The sequence below is a fragment of the Anabas testudineus genome, chromosome 8 (assembly GCF_900324465.2).
Source record: "Anabas testudineus chromosome 8, fAnaTes1.2, whole genome shotgun sequence".
NCBI lineage: Eukaryota > Metazoa > Chordata > Actinopteri > Anabantiformes > Anabantidae > Anabas > Anabas testudineus.
The window spans coordinates 1,315,324-1,335,100 of NC_046617.1; the positions used below are offsets into that span (position 1 = coordinate 1,315,324).

Genomic DNA, 19,777 nt, shown 5'->3' on the forward strand with positions numbered 1-19,777 from the left:
AACTTCTAACAGACAAATTAAATTAGCAGAGACGTGCGTAATTCTTATGTCATTTATTGTATAAAACAGGTTTAAACAGTCTAAAGACCCAGGATTCTCCAATAATATGAATAAAACACAGCACAGCTGGGTGCACGGTGCTGAACCCCACCCTCACTCTAAAACATCACACCTGTAGTAGACAGTGTCGTGTCCACACATCGTGGACATCTTACTGTCATAGCAACGGCGCGCCTGACACCATGTCCCTCACATCTCACACAGAAAACAAAGTATTTCAAAGTTCACTCAAACCAGCAGCGCCCATCAACCGTGGGAGCTTCGTCACTGTCCGTCTGCTGGACCCGAGGACGCTGGTGGCGCTGAAGGCTCCGGTGGCGCCCCCCTGTGGTGAAAGGCAGGGAGAATCTCTGTGAGCAGTCTCCAGCAGTGTGTGTGTGTGTGTGTGTGTGTGTGTGTGTGTGTGTGTGTGTGTGTGTGTGTGTGTTAACCCCAACAAGAGAGAAGATGCAGCATCAGAGTGTGAGGTGAGCTGCTGGTGGCTGTACAAGGAGGCAGTGAACTCCACCGACCTCTAACATCTCACACTGGACTTAATCACACACTTGGACAAAATAGATGCAGAACTCACTCAGGCAAAAGATCTTCAGGAAGTTGTACTGTTGGGATTTTCTCTAGAACTGTACACGACGGTGAAACATTTCATCTGTGCTTCCATTAATTTTGCTTTGGGATTTGTTGGCTATATTACACAAAATATTTTACTTGCATTTCTCAAATGAAAATAAAACTCACAAAGGACACCGTATTGTATTGTACTCTTTCTGTGTTCATTTAGCTGTCAGTGCTGACCACCTTGTGGTCTTAGTGTTGTGGTGGACATGTAGTGTTTGATGATGGAACATGGTGTGTAGATGACTGTGGAGGAATGAATCGTTGAGGGGCTGGATATCCCGGTGCTTCTTATACAACCATGTTCCCCAATCATGTTACTGCTGAGCCCTGTTGCTATAATACTTGTATTACTGAAAAAAGTCAAATGAGATTTGAAAAAGATGTCTAAATGCAGCATTTGTTGTTTCTAAACATGAACATATCATTCATCATTAACGGAGCCTTCACATATACAGTTCCTATCAAAAGTATTCAACCACTTGGATGTTTCACCCTTTTATTGACATTATAAATCAGTCATGGTCAATAAACTGTAGCGACTTTGACGAAAGAATTTCAGAAAAATACCTCATTAATGTCAAAGTGAAAACAGGTTTCTACAAAGTATTGTCAATTAAATAAAAAAAAATATATATATAAGGTGAAAGCAGTGTTTGCATTAATATTCTCCCCCTTTAAAATGACTGACTTAATCTAACAGAGGTGCAAATATTTCATGCTAGTAGTCCCACGATTAGTAAAAATAGGGATCCCCTCAGTGCAGTGAATGTGATTGCAGTATAAAGAAACTTGTGTCTGGAAGGTCCAGTCACTGGTTAGTCAGTATTCGGGGCTACCATTACACCATGAAGACAAAAGAACATCTCAGAGAATAGGTCATTGAGAAGCATAAGTCAGGGGATGGATATAAAAAAACTCTCCAAGACACTGAAGATCCCTCTGAGTTCAGTAAAATCCATCATCAAGAAATGACACGACACATGTCTAAATCTGCCTACAACAGGCCGTCCACACAAACTGAGTGACCGTGCAAGAGGGAGACTAGCGAGGGAGGACACTAACACAATGATGACCACACTGAGGAGAAACTGTACATACAACAACTGTTGCCCGGGTTCTTCACCAGTCAAAGCTTTATTGGAGAGTGGCAAGGAGTGTTGAATCACGAATTGAGTCATGGAAGAGGGTTCTTTGGTCTGATGAGACTAAAATTCTTTCGTCAAAGTCACCAACTTTTATTGACTATGACTAATTTATAATGTCAATAAAATGATGAAAATTCCAAGGGGGTGAATACTTTTTATAGGCACTGTAAGTTACCATGATTTCCTTAGAGAATTTCAATGTTTGACTCCCCAGGCCACAGGACAGTGGTCTTTCACTCCAATATAGTCCATCATAAATGAGCTCAGATCTGGAGAAGGTAGACCCATGGTTTCTAGATCCTGTTTATATATGTTGTTTTCTTTGCTTTTCAAACTCGTCCCTTACCTACAGAGATTTCTCTGGATTCTCTAAATCTTTTAACAATAAATACCACAGATGATAACCCCCCCCCCCAAAAAAAAAATAAATGTTTTGCCCATGTCTGTCAAAATTGGTGAACCTCTCCCATCCTTGCTTCTGAAAGACTCTCTGAGAGTTTTTTTTGTATACCCAGTCATGAGAATGACCTGTGGTCAGTTAACTTAGTCAGTTACTGTAGCTGAGAGATGTTTCATAAGGTTAAAGTCTGTTGCTGGCAAAATCTAAATTAGCATATATATTTTCCAAATCAATTCAAGATCTGAGTTAAAACATGTAATATGTTGTCTTTGTACTATTTTCAATCAAAAATCTTTTTATTATTATTATTATTTTAGCACCCAGCTGTTTCAGAAACAAGGTCTGTCTGCATGCATTTTAACGTGCACGTTTTTCTTATGTGTATCTTTCTTCTTGTAGGTCTTTGACTGGAGCTTGACTTACCCTGAATATGGTGGTGGTGGAGCATCGTGCTGTCCACTGCGGTTCAGAGCCTCATTGTAGCTAGGTAGACCTGGGGCGGTGATCCCAGCCAAGGGCACTGTCTCTGGGGGTGGACCACCGTCGGTGGCCATCCTCACTGGAGCTCTGGACCAGCACCAACATAAAGAAAGCAATCTTAGAAGAATTCAACAACCAAACAAGGAAAACGCAAATGTGTTTTGTTAATGAACTGTCAGTATGTTTGCTTTCCCGATTTCCAACTTTGTTGTGTACAAGTAATAACCTTCACCAGATGGTGGTGCTAGAGGAAACATCAGGGGTCAAACATCAGAATTAGTGAACCCTGGAAGGACTGCAGACTGCAAGACGATGCTAATGTGACCAACAGAAGTGTCACAGACCACACCTGCATTTGCCGCCTGTGGCAGTAAGTCTGTGTTCATGTTTAGAAAAGGTTTTATTGTGATATGAAATGATCACAGTGTTTTTTAAAATACTTTAATCTTCTCTTAGATTTATAGTTGTTGAGGGCGGCTGTTATTCCAGGGGCTTTGTGACATGTCCAAGAATACTTTGACATTTGGGGATCAAACCACAGACCCTGCAGATTGTGGACAACTTGCTCTGCAAACTGAAATCTGCCCTCAGACATTCATGCAGATTCATGCAAATGCCACAGTCCATCAAATTATCCTCACTTCCAGTACAGTAAGTACTGGTTAGATTAAACTTAACACTCTTTGGCTTTTATAACATTGTATAACAAATTATAACATTGTTAAAACCTTGTCTCATCTTAACCTGGCCTCACATCTGCATTAGATCTGCTAAGGTTAAGTGGCTAATCATTTCATCAGCGAGCCAGGCCCATTCAGTTCTTTAACCAGCACCACTGTATCTACTAACCTCTACACAGAGCGTTCTAGCTTCCCAGAAGTAGCAGCTAACTAGTCACCTTCAGCTGCCTCATCTCAGCAGGTAACAGAGTATTCACTGCAGATCACCTGAGTACTGTGAATGTGTTTCAAGAATTTTAGGGAGAAGGATTGTGTCCAGGACAAAAACTACATTATAAAGACAAAAGATCGCCCCAAGCAGCTCCTCAAAGCAAGGACATAGAAATCCTATCAAATTTAGGTTACTGAAAAGCAATTCATGGATGGCTAAAAGGAAATGTCCCAGTCACAGATTATGTTAAATGCAATATGAAAACAATGGTAAAATATTTCCGTCCTGTTCAAATGGACTGAGATATTAGACCAAAGTTGTGGTTAGCTGTGCAAAAACAAAAAGTTTATCTGCTAGTGTCTGACACCAAAGTGAACCTACTGGGCTTGCCTCCGCCCATCCTTCTTTCTGGCTCTGCAGCAGTAGACTCCCACCACAGTGATAATAATAGCGGACACTATGGCAGCCAGGATCCCCGCCACCAGCCCAGACACATCCACTCTTGGTACGGTCGCTTCAGAGAAAAAATAATAAATAATTAGCATCAAACTACAGTTTATTAAACAGTTGTCATTCAGCTAGTTGGTCACTACCAAACAGATATGATAAATCAAACATTAGCAATATTTAGTAAGCTATAATAATTGGAATATCCATTATTATGATGATGTGTTTAGTGTGTAGGGTGGGTTCAGTGTGAAAAGAATACATTCTATAAGAATAAGCCCAGCAGAACGGTCTATGGACAACTCTCCATCAATAAGGTTATGATAATACATTACCGTGACTGTCCACATAGGTTTTCCAAAATGCTTTCTGCAAATGGAAGCAGAATAAAATTCTGTAGTTTAAACCAAGGTGAACAAACAAATTTAGATTTAGGTTTGAAATAAGACTACCAGCGGTCTGTTTAGGTACTGCACCACATGTCTACAATTAATGAGAATACAGTAGAGACAGTCACTCGTAGCAGCATTACCGTCTTAGCGTCGTCCTCAAACACCTCCCTGGCCTCTTCATAGTTGCACTGCTCCTCCATACACTCCCTCTCCAGATTGCCAGGCACCACCAGCTCCATGTCCCAGCTGTTATAGAGCAGCGTGCGGGACAGGAAAGAGGTCGCTGAATGCTTGTCCACTACCACTGGGTCTCCTGCAGGACACATGCCTTATACACTCAGCAACAACGCAACCTCCAGTACATTAACTCCATCAAGAAATACTGGACGTGGCACTGTTTTTGTTGTAGATGTGGCTCGAGGTTTAAGTTCTTTGATTACTAGCTTTAAAGGATACATTTATTAGAGCCTGATGCATCTTCCTCTGTGCCATAGAGCTCCATAGTTGTCCAAAAACTAAGCTTTCACAGTGCAGCAAATGTTAACTCTGATGTATTATGTAATGTAATGCAATTCCAATATGGTGAAAAGAAGTGCACACGCTCAGATAACAGCAGTTTAAACAGATATGGTTGTTATATATTTATTTGGTTATTTTCTCTATATAAGTGTGCTCCTTTTAAGACTTTAACACATACATTTTATAAATTGATGTCTGAACTCAAAATCATTTTTTTATTTATTTATTTTTGTGGCCCTAATGCTCTTCTGTACACAAACACACTCATGCTGCCTCCAATACGCAAGAATAATCAAACCTAAACCCAACTTTTTCCTTCTGTACGGGTAACTATTGCTATATATGACAATGACAATATTCAACTGTTTCAGGCAATTAGATAATGAACCTTTATTCAACTCTACTTCCAAAAAGGTTGCTGTTTAAAATTAACAGTTCAATATCTACATAAAAACTAAATGCAATGACTTGCAAATCACATAAACCCATATTTAACTCAGAACAGAACATAGAATACATATCAAATGTTTAAAGTGAGAAGATGTACCATTTTAGGAAAAAAAAAAAAAGGTTATTTTGAAATTGATGCAACAAGTGTCAAAAGTTGGGACAGGGCCTTGTTTACCATGGTGTAGTAACCCCTCTTCTTTAAACTACAGTCTGTAAACGTCTGGGAACTGACGCATTTGGGTTTCACACCTTTTTGGAATTGGAATTGTAGTTACTGGTCATTTTAAATAATTTACATATCTAATACTCTGTCTGGAGTGCCACAGGTAAAGTAGTGGAATCAGACCATACTGAGAAATGAACATTGGTTATTATTATATTCTTCAGAAGATGATCATTTCAATGTTGGTGGCACTAGTATATTTACGTTTTTTCCAGAAGAAAAGAACAAACAGAAAAGAGAGAAGCTTGATATTATAACTACGTCATTTGACCTTCACTATGAGAGAGCACGTGGCGTCAGGGTAGTATAGTACACAATAACCTGCTAATTTAATACTAATGCTGTGTAAATGCATTTAGTTTACAAATCGCAGAGGTAAAGAACACTGTGCTTAATCATGCCAAAGAACAAGGTGTCTGGGGTGCGTTTAACCAGAATAAAAAAATTAAAAAAATCAATTTAACACACAAACAGGGACGTTAAATGGAATCCTACAAACATTGGTGTCTGCATATCTGCCTTTCCATAAATCTCATAGGGTCCTTTACAGAAACTTAACACCACAATCACCAAGAAAAAAAACAATTTCAGAAAATAATAACAGAAGAACAGATTATACTGTATAATGAAACCAGGTAATCAGGTAAACCGACTTACTCTGCAGAGTAAATTAAAATTACATACGCTGATAAAGTTATTCTGAATAACTCACTCACTTGTGGTTCGTGCTCCCCTGCTCTGCAAAAACTACAGGTGTTGGTCATATAATTAGAATATCTTCAAAAAGTTGATGTATTTCACAGATTCCATTCAACAAGTGAAACTTGTATAATGTATACATTTATATTACACACAGACTCATATATTTCAAGTGTTTATTTCTTTTAATTTTGATGATTAGAACTGATGAACTAATGAAACCCCAAATTCAGTATCTCAGAAAATTTGAATATTACTTAAGATCAATACAAAGAAAGGATTTTTCCACACTCTAATCAGCAAATTAACTCAAAACACCTGCAAAGGCCTTTAAATGGTCTCTCAGTCTAGTTCTGTAGGCAACACAATCATGGGGAAGACTGCTGAGTGTACAAGCAATAGGGATAACCACATCCTGGAGAGAATTGTAAAACGAAACCCATTCAAAAATGTGGGGGAGATTCACAAAGAGTGGACTGCAACTGGAGTCAGTGCTTCAAGAACCACTACGCACAGACGTATGCAAGACATGGATTTCAGCTGTTGCATTCCTTGTGTCAAGCCACTCTTGAACAACAGACAGCGTCAGAAGCATCTCGCCTGGGCTAAAGACAAAAAGGACTGGACTGCTGCTGAGTGGTCCAAAGTTATGTTCTCTGATCAAAGTAATTTTTGCATTTCCTTTTTGAAATCAGGGTCCCAGAGGTTGGAGGAAGAGAGGAGAGGCACAGAATCCACGTAGCTTGAGGTCCAGTGTAAAGTTTCCACAGTCAGTGATGGTTTGGGTAGTCATGTCATCTGCTGGTGTTGCTCCACTGTGTTTTCTGAGGTCCAAGGTCAAAGCAGCTGTATAACAGGAAGTCTTAGAGCACGTCATGCTTCTTGCTGCTGACTAACTTTAGGAAAATGCAGATTTCATTTTCCAACAGGACTTGGCACCTGCACACAGTGCCAAATCTACCAGTACCTAGTTTAAGGACCATGGTATTCCTGTTCTTAACTGGCCAGCAAACTCGCCTGACCTTAACCCCGTGGGAAGGCTATGAGATATTGTGAAGAGGAAGATGTGATATGCCAGACCCAACAATGCAGAAGAGCTGAAGGCCACTATCAGAGCAACCTGGGCTCTCATAACACCTGAGCAGTGCCACGCCACATTGCTGCAGTAATTCAGGTAAAAGGAGCCCCAACTAAGTATTGAGTGCTGTACATGCTCATACTTTTCATGTACATACTTTTCAGTTGGCCAAGATTTCTAAAGATCATTTCTTTGTATCGGTCTTAAGTAATATTCAAATTTTCTGAAATACTGAATTTGGGGTTTTTATTAGTTGTCAGTTCTAATCATCAAAATAAAAAAATAAACCCTTGAAATATATGAGTCTGTGTGGAATGAATGTATACATTATACAAGTTTCACTTCTTGAACAGAATTAGTGAAATACATCAACTTGTTTTTCTATTTGCTACAGAAATAGGCCTATTCACTGAGGCTCAGTGGTAAACACTGTGATGCCTGTAGTATGAACCGACTGACTGTGAGGTGGAGGACAGGTGTGGTTACCTGGAGCATGTCTGTTGATGGCAGAGCCGTCGGCCAGCTGCAGCAGGGACAGCAGAGAAATCCAGGCCGGGGACAGGACAGCCATCGAAGCAGAGAGCTACACGGGAAGTGACAAGGAAGAGCTTGAGTGGGAAAAACCCCTAGAGAGCTACCTGTGGTAGGTGAAGGAAGCCCCGCCCCGCACTCACCTGTCCAAGCTGCGGGCTCCTTATTCAGAGCTGGAGGAGGAATCGTCTCCTGAAGCTTGTTCCACACGGTCCGAGCAGTTTGTGCTGAGTTTTCAGTTGAACTGTCAGGACACGAAGTGAGTGTTTGCTGAGAGGGACGTCACGTCTCAAACCTGTTGGACAACATAGCAGCGGGAGGGAGGGACCTCCGCCAACCTGTCTGTCTGCCTGCCTGTCTGTCTGTCTGTCTGTCTGTCTGTCTGCCAGGCTCACCGCTCTCAGCTGAGACAAAGCACCCAGGTGGCCACGGCAGCGGGACACCGCCCGTGTTGGGTCTGACTGTGGTGACACACGCAGCAGCGGAGCGGATCAATGACAACAGCGGCGTCTGTGAGCGGTCTGCAGCTGCGCAGACGCACAGTCAGGAAGCGCGGATGGACGCGCAGCCCCGCACCTGATGACCTCCATGATAACGAAACGAAATCTGAAAACACCGTTTCTTTGATTTCAACGCCATGGACCAACACAGAAGAGGGCAGTCGACCTCACTTTGCTCCAGCACAAGTTGATTATCCTGTTGATCAGATAGTGAATCAGAGGAAGTTAGCTCCATGGTACAGTTCACAAATCTGTAGTTTAAAGCAGAGATCAAGCTGGAAAGGAGGTGATGTTCCACCAATTTAGATGAGATTTAGACCTTAAACACTGTAAAGTGCCCTGAGCTGACTTAAATTCAAATAAATTTGAATTGAATTGTCCATATTTGTACTATTAGTATTCTGACTCAATCCAGTTCTTGTTATAAAAAAACACTGAAAACTTTTGGGTTTGACATCAAAAGATGAATATGACGAACATTTCAGCTTTGATTCTAGGCGTATCCCTACATCTGGATCTAATATAGTATTTTGTTATGAATCCGACCATTTTCCATGAAACTGACAGGTGTTTTGTTGCCCAGCTGTGTCCTGTTACAGTGATTATTCAAACAATAAATAGCACTGAATGTCAGTTTCAGATATGGATTTTGCCTGTTCCGACAGCATTTATAGTTAAAAGACAGCAATTATAAAGCTGAGAGAATATGGAAAATCAATCAGAGCCATTGAACAAACAGCAAACATTGCGACCATATGGAATGTCATGAAGAAGAAAGAAACACTGGTGTACTAAGCAACTAAGCAGTTGTTGAACGGGTAAGAAGTCTTATTCAAGTTCATCTAGTTTACGTCTATCTGTTCCAATACTTTTGTTCACATGAAAAATGTGTGGGATTAAACATTGGCTAGAAAGTGTGGTGGTCAGATTGCCGTCCTCCATGCGGGGAGACCGGGGTTTGAATCCTGGCTTGTAAGTCGCTTTGGATAAAAGCGTCTGCCAAATGATTAAATGTACATGTAAAACAAACAAAAGATGGTATCTTCTATGTTGCTTACTAGATCTAGATGTAAACACCTGGAAATAAAAGCTGAAAAGTGTTGATCTTTTGTCTCATATTCATCTTTTGATATTAAACCCAAATGTTTACAGCTAAAAAAGGAACTGACCTCACTTTTCCAATACTTTTGGAGGGGAGTATATGTATAAAAGATATGTCCACTAATCTGCAGTATTATATAATAATAAATGATATAATATATCACCACAGTATAGAGTACAGTTAGAAAGAACTTTAACAATAACGCTTTTTATGATTTTACCTTTATACACCACATACAACACAATGGATTTGAATAATACAATCAAGTGACTGAAGTGAAGACTTTTAGCTTTATTTTAAAAGGTTTCACTAAAATATGACATTTACCATTTAAGAATTACAACCATTTTAAGCAACGTATTTGGACAAAGTGACAATTGTAAATATGAGCATAATTTGTAATACTTGGATGAAAATCCTATGCAGTCAATGCCTGCCTTAAGTCTGGAGCCCATGTACATCAAATTCTGAGTTTCCTCCCTGGAGATGCTTTGCCAGGCCTTCACTGCAGCCACCCTCGGTTGCTGCTTGTTTGTGAGTCTTTCTGTCTCCAGTAAATAAAAAACGGTCTATTGGCTTAAGTTTAGGTGAATGACCGGGACATTGAAGAATATTCCATTTCATTGCTTTTAAAAAGTCTTGAGTTCCTTTTGCAGTATGTTTAGGGTCATTGTGCATCCACAATGTGAAGTGACATCCTGTCAGTTCTGTAGCATTTGGCTGCATGTGAGCAGAGAGTATAGACCTATACACCTCTGAATTCATCTTGCTACTTTTTTCAGCATCACATCGTATCACTTCATCAATAAACACAGGTGAGCCTGTTCCACTGTCAGCTGTACATTCCCATACAATAACACTGCCTCCACCATGTTTGAAACATGTTGTGTTGCTTTGCATCATGAGCTGGTCGTGTAGTATATGATATAAATCCATCAGTCACAATATTAACACCACCTGTTTTGTTTTTTTAAGTTGTGATGGATAGGTACAGTATACAGTAGGGAAGTACTTAGTTGAAAATTTAACATCAATTCCAATTCCTACAAGTATGAAAAGGCACAGGAGAAACAAGAGAAGGAAACATTCAGATAAATGTTTTTATGATGTATAAAAGTGACTTGACTTAGCAGTTGTAATGTTGATATAAATAGAAATTCTTACTAAAAGGAAAAATAATAAGTGAAACCTAACTACCTGAAGCATTACAAATGGCTGATATGAAGCATATTTGCATATTTGTGCTGAGAGACTTTCTCAAGTGAACTTGAAAGACTTTTTTTTGGTGTTTAGGATCTGAAGAGAGTGAATCTTGCAGTAAAAGCAGTGATGAAGCTGCTTGAAGATGTGAATAGATGTTGAATATGTGATTGTCCCTCTGCCTGTAAAGGAACATTCAAATTAAAACAGCCTGTAAGAACAGATACTGAATCTCCAATGTGATGTGCTGTGCAGTGCTACAATATGACACACCTTCTAGACTTCCTACCTGCTGCAAGATAACATAATCTGGAATTAGGATTCTTCAATTGATTAGCAGCCCTCAAGTTCAAGAGTGAATTTTAAACTGCTGACTATATAAGCTGTGCTGTCTTTAAGGTCACTGTTGAGGATTTTTGTGAAACCATCAGTAAGCATACCTTTTTAGACACTGGTGATGTAATAAAAATATGGAATAGGAATACTAAACAATAGTAGTAGAATACAGTCCACCTATCACCCAAACCTTGGACATTCAGGGATTATATGTGTCCACCACTCTGCTGTTGTGAACACTGTACTGCAACAGGAAGCTGTGTGAGTCAGGATAACTCTGGATAACGTACACTCTGATCAGACTCTTCAATACCAATCAGTGTGTCTATGGTGTTTTCAATATTGTGTCTAAGTTCTCTTGTGTGGCTCCGCTGCCCTCTACAGAACAATGTGGAACATGACCATACACGTCTCATCTCTGATGTTGGGGAGTGCGAAAGCTCACAAGCAACATTTTCTCCAGCACACATTCACTGTTGTGCACTTGCAACACAGTACTGGAAAAAAATTATGTGTGTGTGTGTGTGTGTGTGTGTTTCTGAGCACAGTCAGTGTGTTGATGTCACTGTTGACATGGGTACCTGGAGTGTTTTTCTAACAGCACTTTGGTCATTTCAGTTTCATTATTACTCCACGTCATCATTACAGTTTGGCTCACTGTATTGCTGACACCCCTCCATTTGCATCCTCTCATTTCAATAACAAATTACACTCATTTAAAAGTAGCTTTAAAAATGCTAATTAAACCATTTGAAAATATAATGCATTCTTCCCTCTCTCACACACACACATACATACACACACACACACACACACACACACACACACACACACAAATTTTTGGACCGACTGGAGAGAGGCCAGGCTTCAGTGTCCATAGTAACAGTGCTTAGAGGAGGACACAGGGACAGCCGCCACTCTTCTGTTTCCTTGCGTGGTGAGTTGGAGGAGGAGGACTCTCCATCTCCTGAAACCGTCTGTGGAGGAAGAAACAGGAGTCATTTTCGAGTTCAGCACATTTGATTAACTGTTCCACTCTTCTGCTTTTGATTTGTTTCCCCACTTCAGGGACCAGTTCCTGGCACCGTACCTGAGCTCTTCTCTAAGTTTCAGGTACTTTCAAGATTTGGCAGCAGTGCTCCATTAACAGCAAGCACCATTTTGCTATTTAATCTGTAAGGACTAGAACAAGAAGTACTTAAAAAGAAGGTCAATAGAGAAGAAGACGTCCACACCCTTATTAGTGTCAGGCTGCGCTGAGACAGACAGCAACCCTACAGTAGAAACGCAGCCCTCTGATTCATCTGAGTGGAGATCTGCACAGGCCAAACAAATACATGCAACCTCTCATTCCTAGCAGATGACTTTGTAATGTGTATTTTACTGTTTACCTTATGGTCGTCATGACGATGTGATCACTTTCCACAGCAGTAAAATCCTGTCTGTGAGTACTACAAACCACTGTGCTGTGTGTTGGCATCTTGTACTGCTAGTGGACTGAATTGTATTTGCATATCTCACCAGCAATTTAAACAACATATCATCAACACAGGATTGATTTAAGCTAAACTAGGATTGAAATAGAACAAATTAACAAGAAGAAAATGAAAAAGTAAAAAAAGCTATCCATGGATTGCTAATAAGAAACTTAAAGACAAACAGTAATTATCATTCTATAGAGTGTTTCATTCACAAAGCCCAGCATTTTTTAAAGTTCTGTCTTCCTGGCTGGTGCAGACTGCTGCATGTCCTAACACTGTGTTTCTACAGCTAACAACCTTTAGATGGCGATGTAGCACTCTAGAACTTGCCTTTTTCAAGTAAATTTACTGTATCAGGCTGGCAATATAAGAATATTTCTAATACAACCAGTACAAGTTAATGTATTATCAGGTTTAGCTATTTTTAAAACCACACTGATCCTTGACAATGTTTATCTTCAAATAAAACAACTAAAACTAAAACCAAATAAACTATTAATTGATTTACCTAAAACAAATCAGACTGAACCCAAACACATTATCAAAATAAAAAAACTAATTTTTAACTTATTTTAACATTTGGTTGAATCCCCACTTAGATAAATAAGAGTCACATGTCAAAAACCAAAAAGGCAAAGTGATTTCTGTGGGGTAGAAGGACTGTCAGGACTGTACCTGATAATTCGAACTAGCTCCAAGAAAGCTTCATCCACATTGTAGCGGTTCTTGGCTGAAGCCTCCATATAGTGGATCCTGTTTTCTCTAGCGAATGCCTGAGCATCCTCCCTGGAGATCTGCAAACCAAGCGAGCAACTGTCAGTCCCGGCCTCCAGTATGTTCCTCCAATAGCACTACATCTTTTACACCATTTACATGACTGTTCTGCGAGGAGATGAGCTTTGACACAAGATCAAAGTTTCATCACAAATGTAGCAGATTTGTGTGACACTGCACTTCCCTCCACAAAAGGGAAAAGAGCTCAGTGTAGGAACTTCATTTTGTAGTTTTAAACCATTTTAGTCCCAGCACAGCTGTGACTAAATTTTAACTGCTAAATCCAGACAGAAAATAAATCTTTTCTAGCGTTCACATGTCTTCACTGGACTATTTGCTATTTACTCGGAAGACTGACATCATCAACATGCACAAGTGTGTTACTCACTACTCTTTGCGTCTCCAGGTCAGCCTTGTTTCCAACCAGGACCATGGGGAAGTCATCTCGGTCCTTCACTCTCAGGATCTGGGTGTGGAACTTCTGGACCTCGTGATAGCTGTTAGTCACAGCATCAATAAGCAGAGGTTCATGTGGATCCCAATTTACAGCAAAAAATCTACTGGTGTATGTTCCACAGTGACCAATCTAATCTGCTCCACTCAGTTTTACTTTCCAGAAAACAATGTTTTAATTTTATGCACAGTAATTTCTTGTAAAACGTGTAAAACGAGTGTGAAAATCTGCATGTAATTATAAATTCAGATGTGTTCCCTACCACGTGATGCCATGTGCGCCAAACAATAGTGAATGCTGAAATGTGGAGGTTATGTATAAACACTGCTGTAATTTCTACATGGTCAAACCAAAGTGAATGAAAATACTATAATAAAAATAGAGCCTGAGATCTGCACTTTAACCCAGCAGCCGAATAATCTAATAGCTCCCTGAGCCTGAATCAGCTACTACAATAATAAAAGTTCCAAACTGCACAACTGATGTTGACAAAATTTTCAACACCTGTACAATCTAACATCCTCAAAAGCAGCAAATGTTCTGCCACACTTAAATTACACAGTGATTTGTTGAGAGTCTGTGCACAACATTTGCAGGGAGCTAGTTTTCTTGTAATAGTTTTGTTGCAGTGGAATTCATTTGATTGTATGGGTACCCATGAGGTCACTTCCCGTACCTATCTAAATAAGAGTTTGACACCGTCACCTCCAATGACACTTCCCCTTTAACAGGAAGCCAACCTGCCACAGTGAGTGACAGCATCCAACACACACACACACACACACACACACACACACACACACACACACACACACACACACACACACACACACACACACACACACACACACACACACACACACACACACACACTTGTCATTACCTGCCCCGGTCGTTGAGTGCAAACACCATTAAGAAGCCTTCTCCTGAGCGCATGTACTGCTCTCTCATCGCCCCAAATTCCTCCTGACCTGCTGTATCCAAGACTGACAAACACAGACACACATGTTCATGAAATATTAGAATAGCTTTCCTGTCCTAACCAAACTTTAATAGACAAGGGTGGAGGTGCAGGATTGATACAATAAAACAACAGTACAAAGTGCCCAGGTAATGTGTGTGTAACAGAGTTCCTACATATATCAGCCACACATTCAAACCACTGACAGGTGAAGTGAACAACACTGATCATCTTGTTACATGGCACCTGGCATACATTATGAAGTAATTCAACAGTTGGGTCTGATGTTAATGTTGATGAAGGATCATCAGGGATATTGGGACATAAGCCAAAGTGCGAGTGAGTTGGAGAATCACTAAAAACTTCAGGTGTTGGTACGGTCCTGGAATGCTGTAGTCAGAACCTACTAAAATTGGAATGAGGGACATCTACAGCACTGGCAAGGAGGATGAAAGATGAAGATCTACTGGTGCTATGACACAGAAGATCTCCTGAATAATCGACCATCATCACAGATTGCTTTGTATCAGGCAGTTTGCCAATGGTGAGCTCTGTCCACCACCAAAAACATATAGAGCGTCACAACTGGACACCAGAGCAATGCAAGAAGGTGGCCTGGTCTGATGGGTGCATGTGCATGTTTTACTGGAAAACAGATGTTGGCACCAAGATAAACTCTGAGGATCCCATCCATGGAGGCCCCACCTCGCAACTCACAGGACTGGATATCTCATATCTTACGTACTTTTTTAGATGTCTTTTGGAGCCTGAAACTTGATCAGGTCAGAGCTGTTTTGTTGTCATAGGGGGACCTACACAATATTAAGTAGGTGGGTTTTAATGCTGTGGCTGATTGGTGTGTGTTGGTATTAGAAACAGGTGTGTTTACAGAGCGTGTGTTAGTTGACAGTACAGGCTGTGCTGAGGCATGGACTGGCTTCTAGGCAAAAGTTGCCCAATAGTGACCATGATTAAAAGCCAACCTGTCAATCCAAACATTACTACGTGAAGAGGACGATGAACAGATTTCAACCACTAACCTTTCGAAATGATCATCAATTTGTACTGACAAATCTCTAAAACTGTTTGAAATGTAATCACCTCCATGAAGGAGGATTTATTACAGGGCTGGTGGAATAGACAGACTTAATTTTAGCTACATGTACCTTATAAACTATGAGACTCTTGAGTTTAAATTATTAGTGACTATATGTGAATTACTAAAAAAAATATTATCTAACACAGTAAAAACCCCATTAAATTTGAGTCCTGGGTGGGTTTGGAAATAGCACCTCAAAGTTCCTGATGGAGCCTGTGACTAGACACAGCATGTGTGTCATGATAACATGGTTCCACCCAAAGCAACATCTGTCTACACATCAGTCAATATATCGTGTACTCCCAATACGAAAATCAGATCAGATCTAAGTGGTCTTTCAGTGATTTCAGTGATCGTTAGAGACGTTCCTGCAGATCTAATGAACAGGAATGTGCATGAGGAGCAGTGTGAGGAGATGTCAGAGAAGATTCTATAACTGGAGGCTACGCTAGAGTGCTATAAACAAACCTGAGCAGCCAGACTTAGCTGTACAAACAGCAGCTTAACACAGTTCATCTGTACACATCTGATGATTCACATATTACCAGGTGGTGTTGAAACAGTAGTATGACCCAACGCAACACAGCTACGCCGGCCAAGTACAAGTCCTAACAAGGGAATGAACCATCCAGAGAGCAAACACACTGCCTGTATCATATCTCATCATAGTGCAACACACCCTCTGCTTTCAAACAACGCCTCTTACACGCCCTGTATTTGCTTTGACAAACACTGGCACAAATCGATGCCTTACTGTCCAGTCGGGTCTCCTTCCCATCCACTGTGCAGGTCTTGGTGTAGGAGTCTTCAATTGTAGGGTCGTAGTCTGACACGAAGTAGGACTGCGGAACAAGCATTCATTGTTAGTAACAAGTACTGTCTCTTAAAGTTAAGGTTCACAGTGCTTTGCATTACAGTGCTCTTAACAAATATCCACCTCCATTAAAGTCTGCAGGGGACTAATGTATGACTCAAACACTTGATTTAAGTACAGTTAAGCATTTTGCACTGTTTTTATTCATACTTCCGTTTCACTGCAATTCAAAGGGAAATACTGTATTATTTACTGCACTACATGCATCTGACAGCTTGTTAGCAGTGACTTTGCACATTTTACAGCAGTGGTACTGTTACTTTTGGTTATGTAATGATCAAGACTTCTTCAAGCACTGCTTGTACCAGGGCAGAGACCACAACTATAGTTCCCATTAGAAAAGTCAAGCTTTAGAAGAGTCAGCTCAGTTGGTTTTGTCACTAGCTTTGGAACTTATGTTGACCCATACTAACATATGCCAGTTTATCTTGAATCTGCCAAAAATATTAGCTTATACTAGTTTTTGAAGCAACAAGCATTTTCAGCTAGGCAAACTGACTGGGTTGCAAATACTTCAAGTGCTGCTGTTCAGAGCTACAGTCCATCACAGAGCACATCATGTCTGTATGCTCGCTCAGTTACAGCCAGGCAACTTAACTTCCATTAAATAACAGCAGGCATCACTGGGATTGTATTGATTTCATTTAAACAGATAACACTATAATGAGAGCAGAGATTTAGGGTAGGCCTACACCCTTTCTCACTAATGCCTTGGTTAGGTACCTAAAAAGTAATTAGTCAGAGCTACTTGGGTTGCCAGGTTGTGGAAAATCTTACTAAAATAAGTTTGGTTCAGGGGAACGCAGGAAAGCTCTGACATGTTATCACAAGTGACAAGTAACTAATTACCCAACTACTGTACTTTAGTACACTTTTAAAATATGTGTACCTGTACTTTGTCCTTTTTTACTTTTACTCTGCTACATTTATTTGACAGCTTTACTAACTAGTTACTTTTCAGGCTTTTAATACAAAATACAGTGAACTGATAGAGTAACGCTATGTTAGTGCATTAAAAGGTTTACAGCATAAAGGTTATATTACTCAATAATACATATATCCAACATTAACAAAAAAGTGTATGTGCCTCCTACATTGTGTTTTATTTTCCTCCTAACTAAAGGATCCGTTTGAGATGAGGAGGAAATAAAATCTGTGTTGATGATTTGACACAGTAAGTATTCAGAAATCACGTTAGTGGAGAGGTTCCCTCCTTGAACTGAACCAAACAAGACTTGAACATGTTGGATTTCTGCAGAAGCCTTATTTATGTGGAACAAATCTGGACTAGACTTGTCCATTCATGTTATCACCAGCATCAAGTTCAGCAGTGTTGCAGATACTTTATCGGTAACTAAGGCCAGATTAATCACATTTTAAGAGGAGTACTGGCGATGTTTGTACTTCAAAATCGTTTTAGAACCTGTGTTTCAAACTCGTGTAAAGAACAAAGTACATCTACTTGTAGCGGAAAACCTTTGGGCAGATTGTGCACTCTTGCCCCCTCTGCCTACACGTTAGTGCCAGTAAGAGACATTTTTATCAGCTAATATATTTTCTTAAACAGCTTTAGCTTGTGATTGATTAACCAGCACGACAGTCCTTTCCTTCGCCACCACTTCTAAGGCGTTTACAGCCGTGTAATAAAGAGTCCGTACCTGGATGAACTGGATGGTGAGGGCGCTCTTTCCCACCCCTCCTCCCCCCACCACCACCAGCTTGTATCTTTCCTCTTCTCCGCTCATACTGGTTTCGAACCTGAATTCAAAACGACAAACTTCAGCAGCAGACGAAGTCGAGCAAACGCAGGAGTAAACCCCGCGGGGAGAAGCGGCCAGCGACACTGAATGTTAGCAAGAACAGAGCAGCATGGACGCTGTGTCGGCGCAGCTTCAGCCTCAAAACTTCTTCACATGAAGCTCACTTTGACCAGCGAGCGGGTTTTAACGCGCAAACACGGCCAAACGGCGCCGGAGAGCCACTGTCCATCCGCCAAAGCAAAGTCCACCGCGTCGGGCTGAAGCGAGCCGTGTGAGGGTCGCTGCTCTGGCCTCTTTTCTCCTCGGCCTCCAAGCTGCTACTGAGGGCGGAACTGCTTCCTCTTTTCTCTTTCCTCAAGAAACTGAAGCAGCGCGCGAGCGCGAGCGCGCCCGCACACACACACACACACACACACACGCGGACACGCGCAGCAGCCGGTGTGTCGCTAACACACACACCACCACGTAACAACGCACGCACGCACGCACACACGCGCACGAACGCCGAGCTGTTTTCCTCTTTAAGCTCAAACTGGACCAGAACTCGTTCCACGTTCGAGCGGCAGTTTCCTTATTTGGTCATTGGAGTGTCCGTGACATCACTTGAGCTGCTGGCTCGCGCAAGGGTGTCGACGCAGCACGAGGTCCGAGCTCCTCCAGACTGATGTTGATCAGCTGCTGTAGTTGATCACTGTTGTTGATCACTGTAGTTGATCACTGTTGTAGTTGATCACTGTTGTTGTTGATCACTGTTGTTGATCACTGTTGTAGTTGATCACTGTTGTTGTTGATCACTGTTGTTGTTGATCACTGTTGTAGTTGATCACTGTTGTTGTTGATCACTGTTGTAGTTAATCACTGTTGTTGTTGATCACTGTTGTAGTTGATCACTGTTGTTGTTGATCACTGTAGTTGATCACTGTTGTAGTTGATCACTGTTGTTGATCACTGTTGTTGTTGATCACTGTAGTTGATCACTGTTGTAGTTGATCACTGTTGTTGTTGATCACTGCTGTAGTTGATCACTGTTGTTGATCACTGCTGTAGTTGATCACTGTTGTTGATCACTGTTGTTGATCACTGTTGTTGTTGATCACTGCTGTAGTTGATCACTGTTGTTGTTGATCACTGCTGTAGTTGATCACTGTTGTTGATCACTGCTGTAGTTGATCACTGTTGTTGTTGATCACTGCTGTAGTTGATCACTGTTGTTGATCACTGTTGTTGTTGATCACTGATGTTGATCACTGTTGTTGTTGATCACTGCTGAGGTTGATCACTGCTGTAGTTGATCACTGTTGTAGTT

The 19,777-nt window shown here is 40.8% G+C and overlaps 2 protein-coding genes across 3 annotated transcripts; both read right to left on the reverse strand.

Moving 5' to 3' along the window:
- Window positions 1-38: 38 nt before the first annotated feature.
- On the reverse strand, window positions 39-8,273 carry prrg2 (proline rich Gla (G-carboxyglutamic acid) 2). Of its 2 annotated transcripts, XM_026360231.1 has the most exons (7): window positions 8,074-8,269; window positions 7,886-7,982; window positions 4,571-4,743; window positions 4,374-4,407; window positions 3,973-4,105; window positions 2,644-2,787; window positions 39-385 (listed from the first exon to the last, which is right to left on the reverse strand). In XM_026360231.1, the coding sequence occupies exons 2-7, from the start codon at window positions 7,968-7,970 to the stop codon at window positions 325-327; spliced, it is 630 nt and encodes a 209-aa protein (XP_026216016.1). In that variant the 5' UTR covers window positions 7,971-7,982; window positions 8,074-8,269; the 3' UTR covers window positions 39-324. The 2 variants fall into 2 exon arrangements, with proteins under 2 accessions (XP_026216016.1, XP_026216025.1); XM_026360240.1 differs by lacking the exon at window positions 39-385 and having other exon boundaries at window positions 2,640-2,787; window positions 8,074-8,273.
- A 1,530-nt stretch (window positions 8,274-9,803) lies between these two features.
- On the reverse strand, window positions 9,804-18,834 carry rras (RAS related). The gene is made up of 6 exons (XM_026360250.1): window positions 18,370-18,834; window positions 16,592-16,679; window positions 14,661-14,763; window positions 13,712-13,820; window positions 13,225-13,343; window positions 9,804-12,045 (listed from the first exon to the last, which is right to left on the reverse strand). The coding sequence occupies exons 1-6, from the start codon at window positions 18,454-18,456 to the stop codon at window positions 11,958-11,960; spliced, it is 594 nt and encodes a 197-aa protein (XP_026216035.1). The 5' UTR covers window positions 18,457-18,834; the 3' UTR covers window positions 9,804-11,957.
- Between the last annotated feature and the right edge of the window lie 943 nt (window positions 18,835-19,777).

What these genes read in the sequence shown, in the direction of transcription:
- prrg2 (XM_026360231.1), bottom strand. Translation starts at nt 7,970, where the DNA reads ATGGCTGTCCTGTCCCCGGCCTGGATTTCTCTGCTGTCCCTGCTGCAG. An exon ending in TTGAGGACGACGCTAAGACG is followed by an intron (nt 4,408 to 4,570) that starts GTAATGCTGCTA and finishes TTCCATTTGCAG; the next exon opens with AAAGCATTTTGGAAAACCTA. An exon ending in CCACCACCACCATATTCAGG is followed by an intron (nt 386 to 2,643) that starts GTAAGTCAAGCT and finishes CTTTCACCACAG; the next exon opens with GGGGGCGCCACCGGAGCCTT.
- rras (XM_026360250.1), bottom strand. Translation starts at nt 18,456, where the DNA reads ATGAGCGGAGAAGAGGAAAGATACAAGCTGGTGGTGGTGGGGGGAGGA. An exon ending in GAAGGAGACCCGACTGGACA is followed by an intron (nt 14,764 to 16,591) that starts GTAAGGCATCGA and finishes TGTGTTTGTCAG; the next exon opens with TCTTGGATACAGCAGGTCAG. An exon ending in ACCTGGAGACGCAAAGAGTA is followed by an intron (nt 13,344 to 13,711) that starts GTGAGTAACACA and finishes CTTGGTTTGCAG; the next exon opens with ATCTCCAGGGAGGATGCTCA.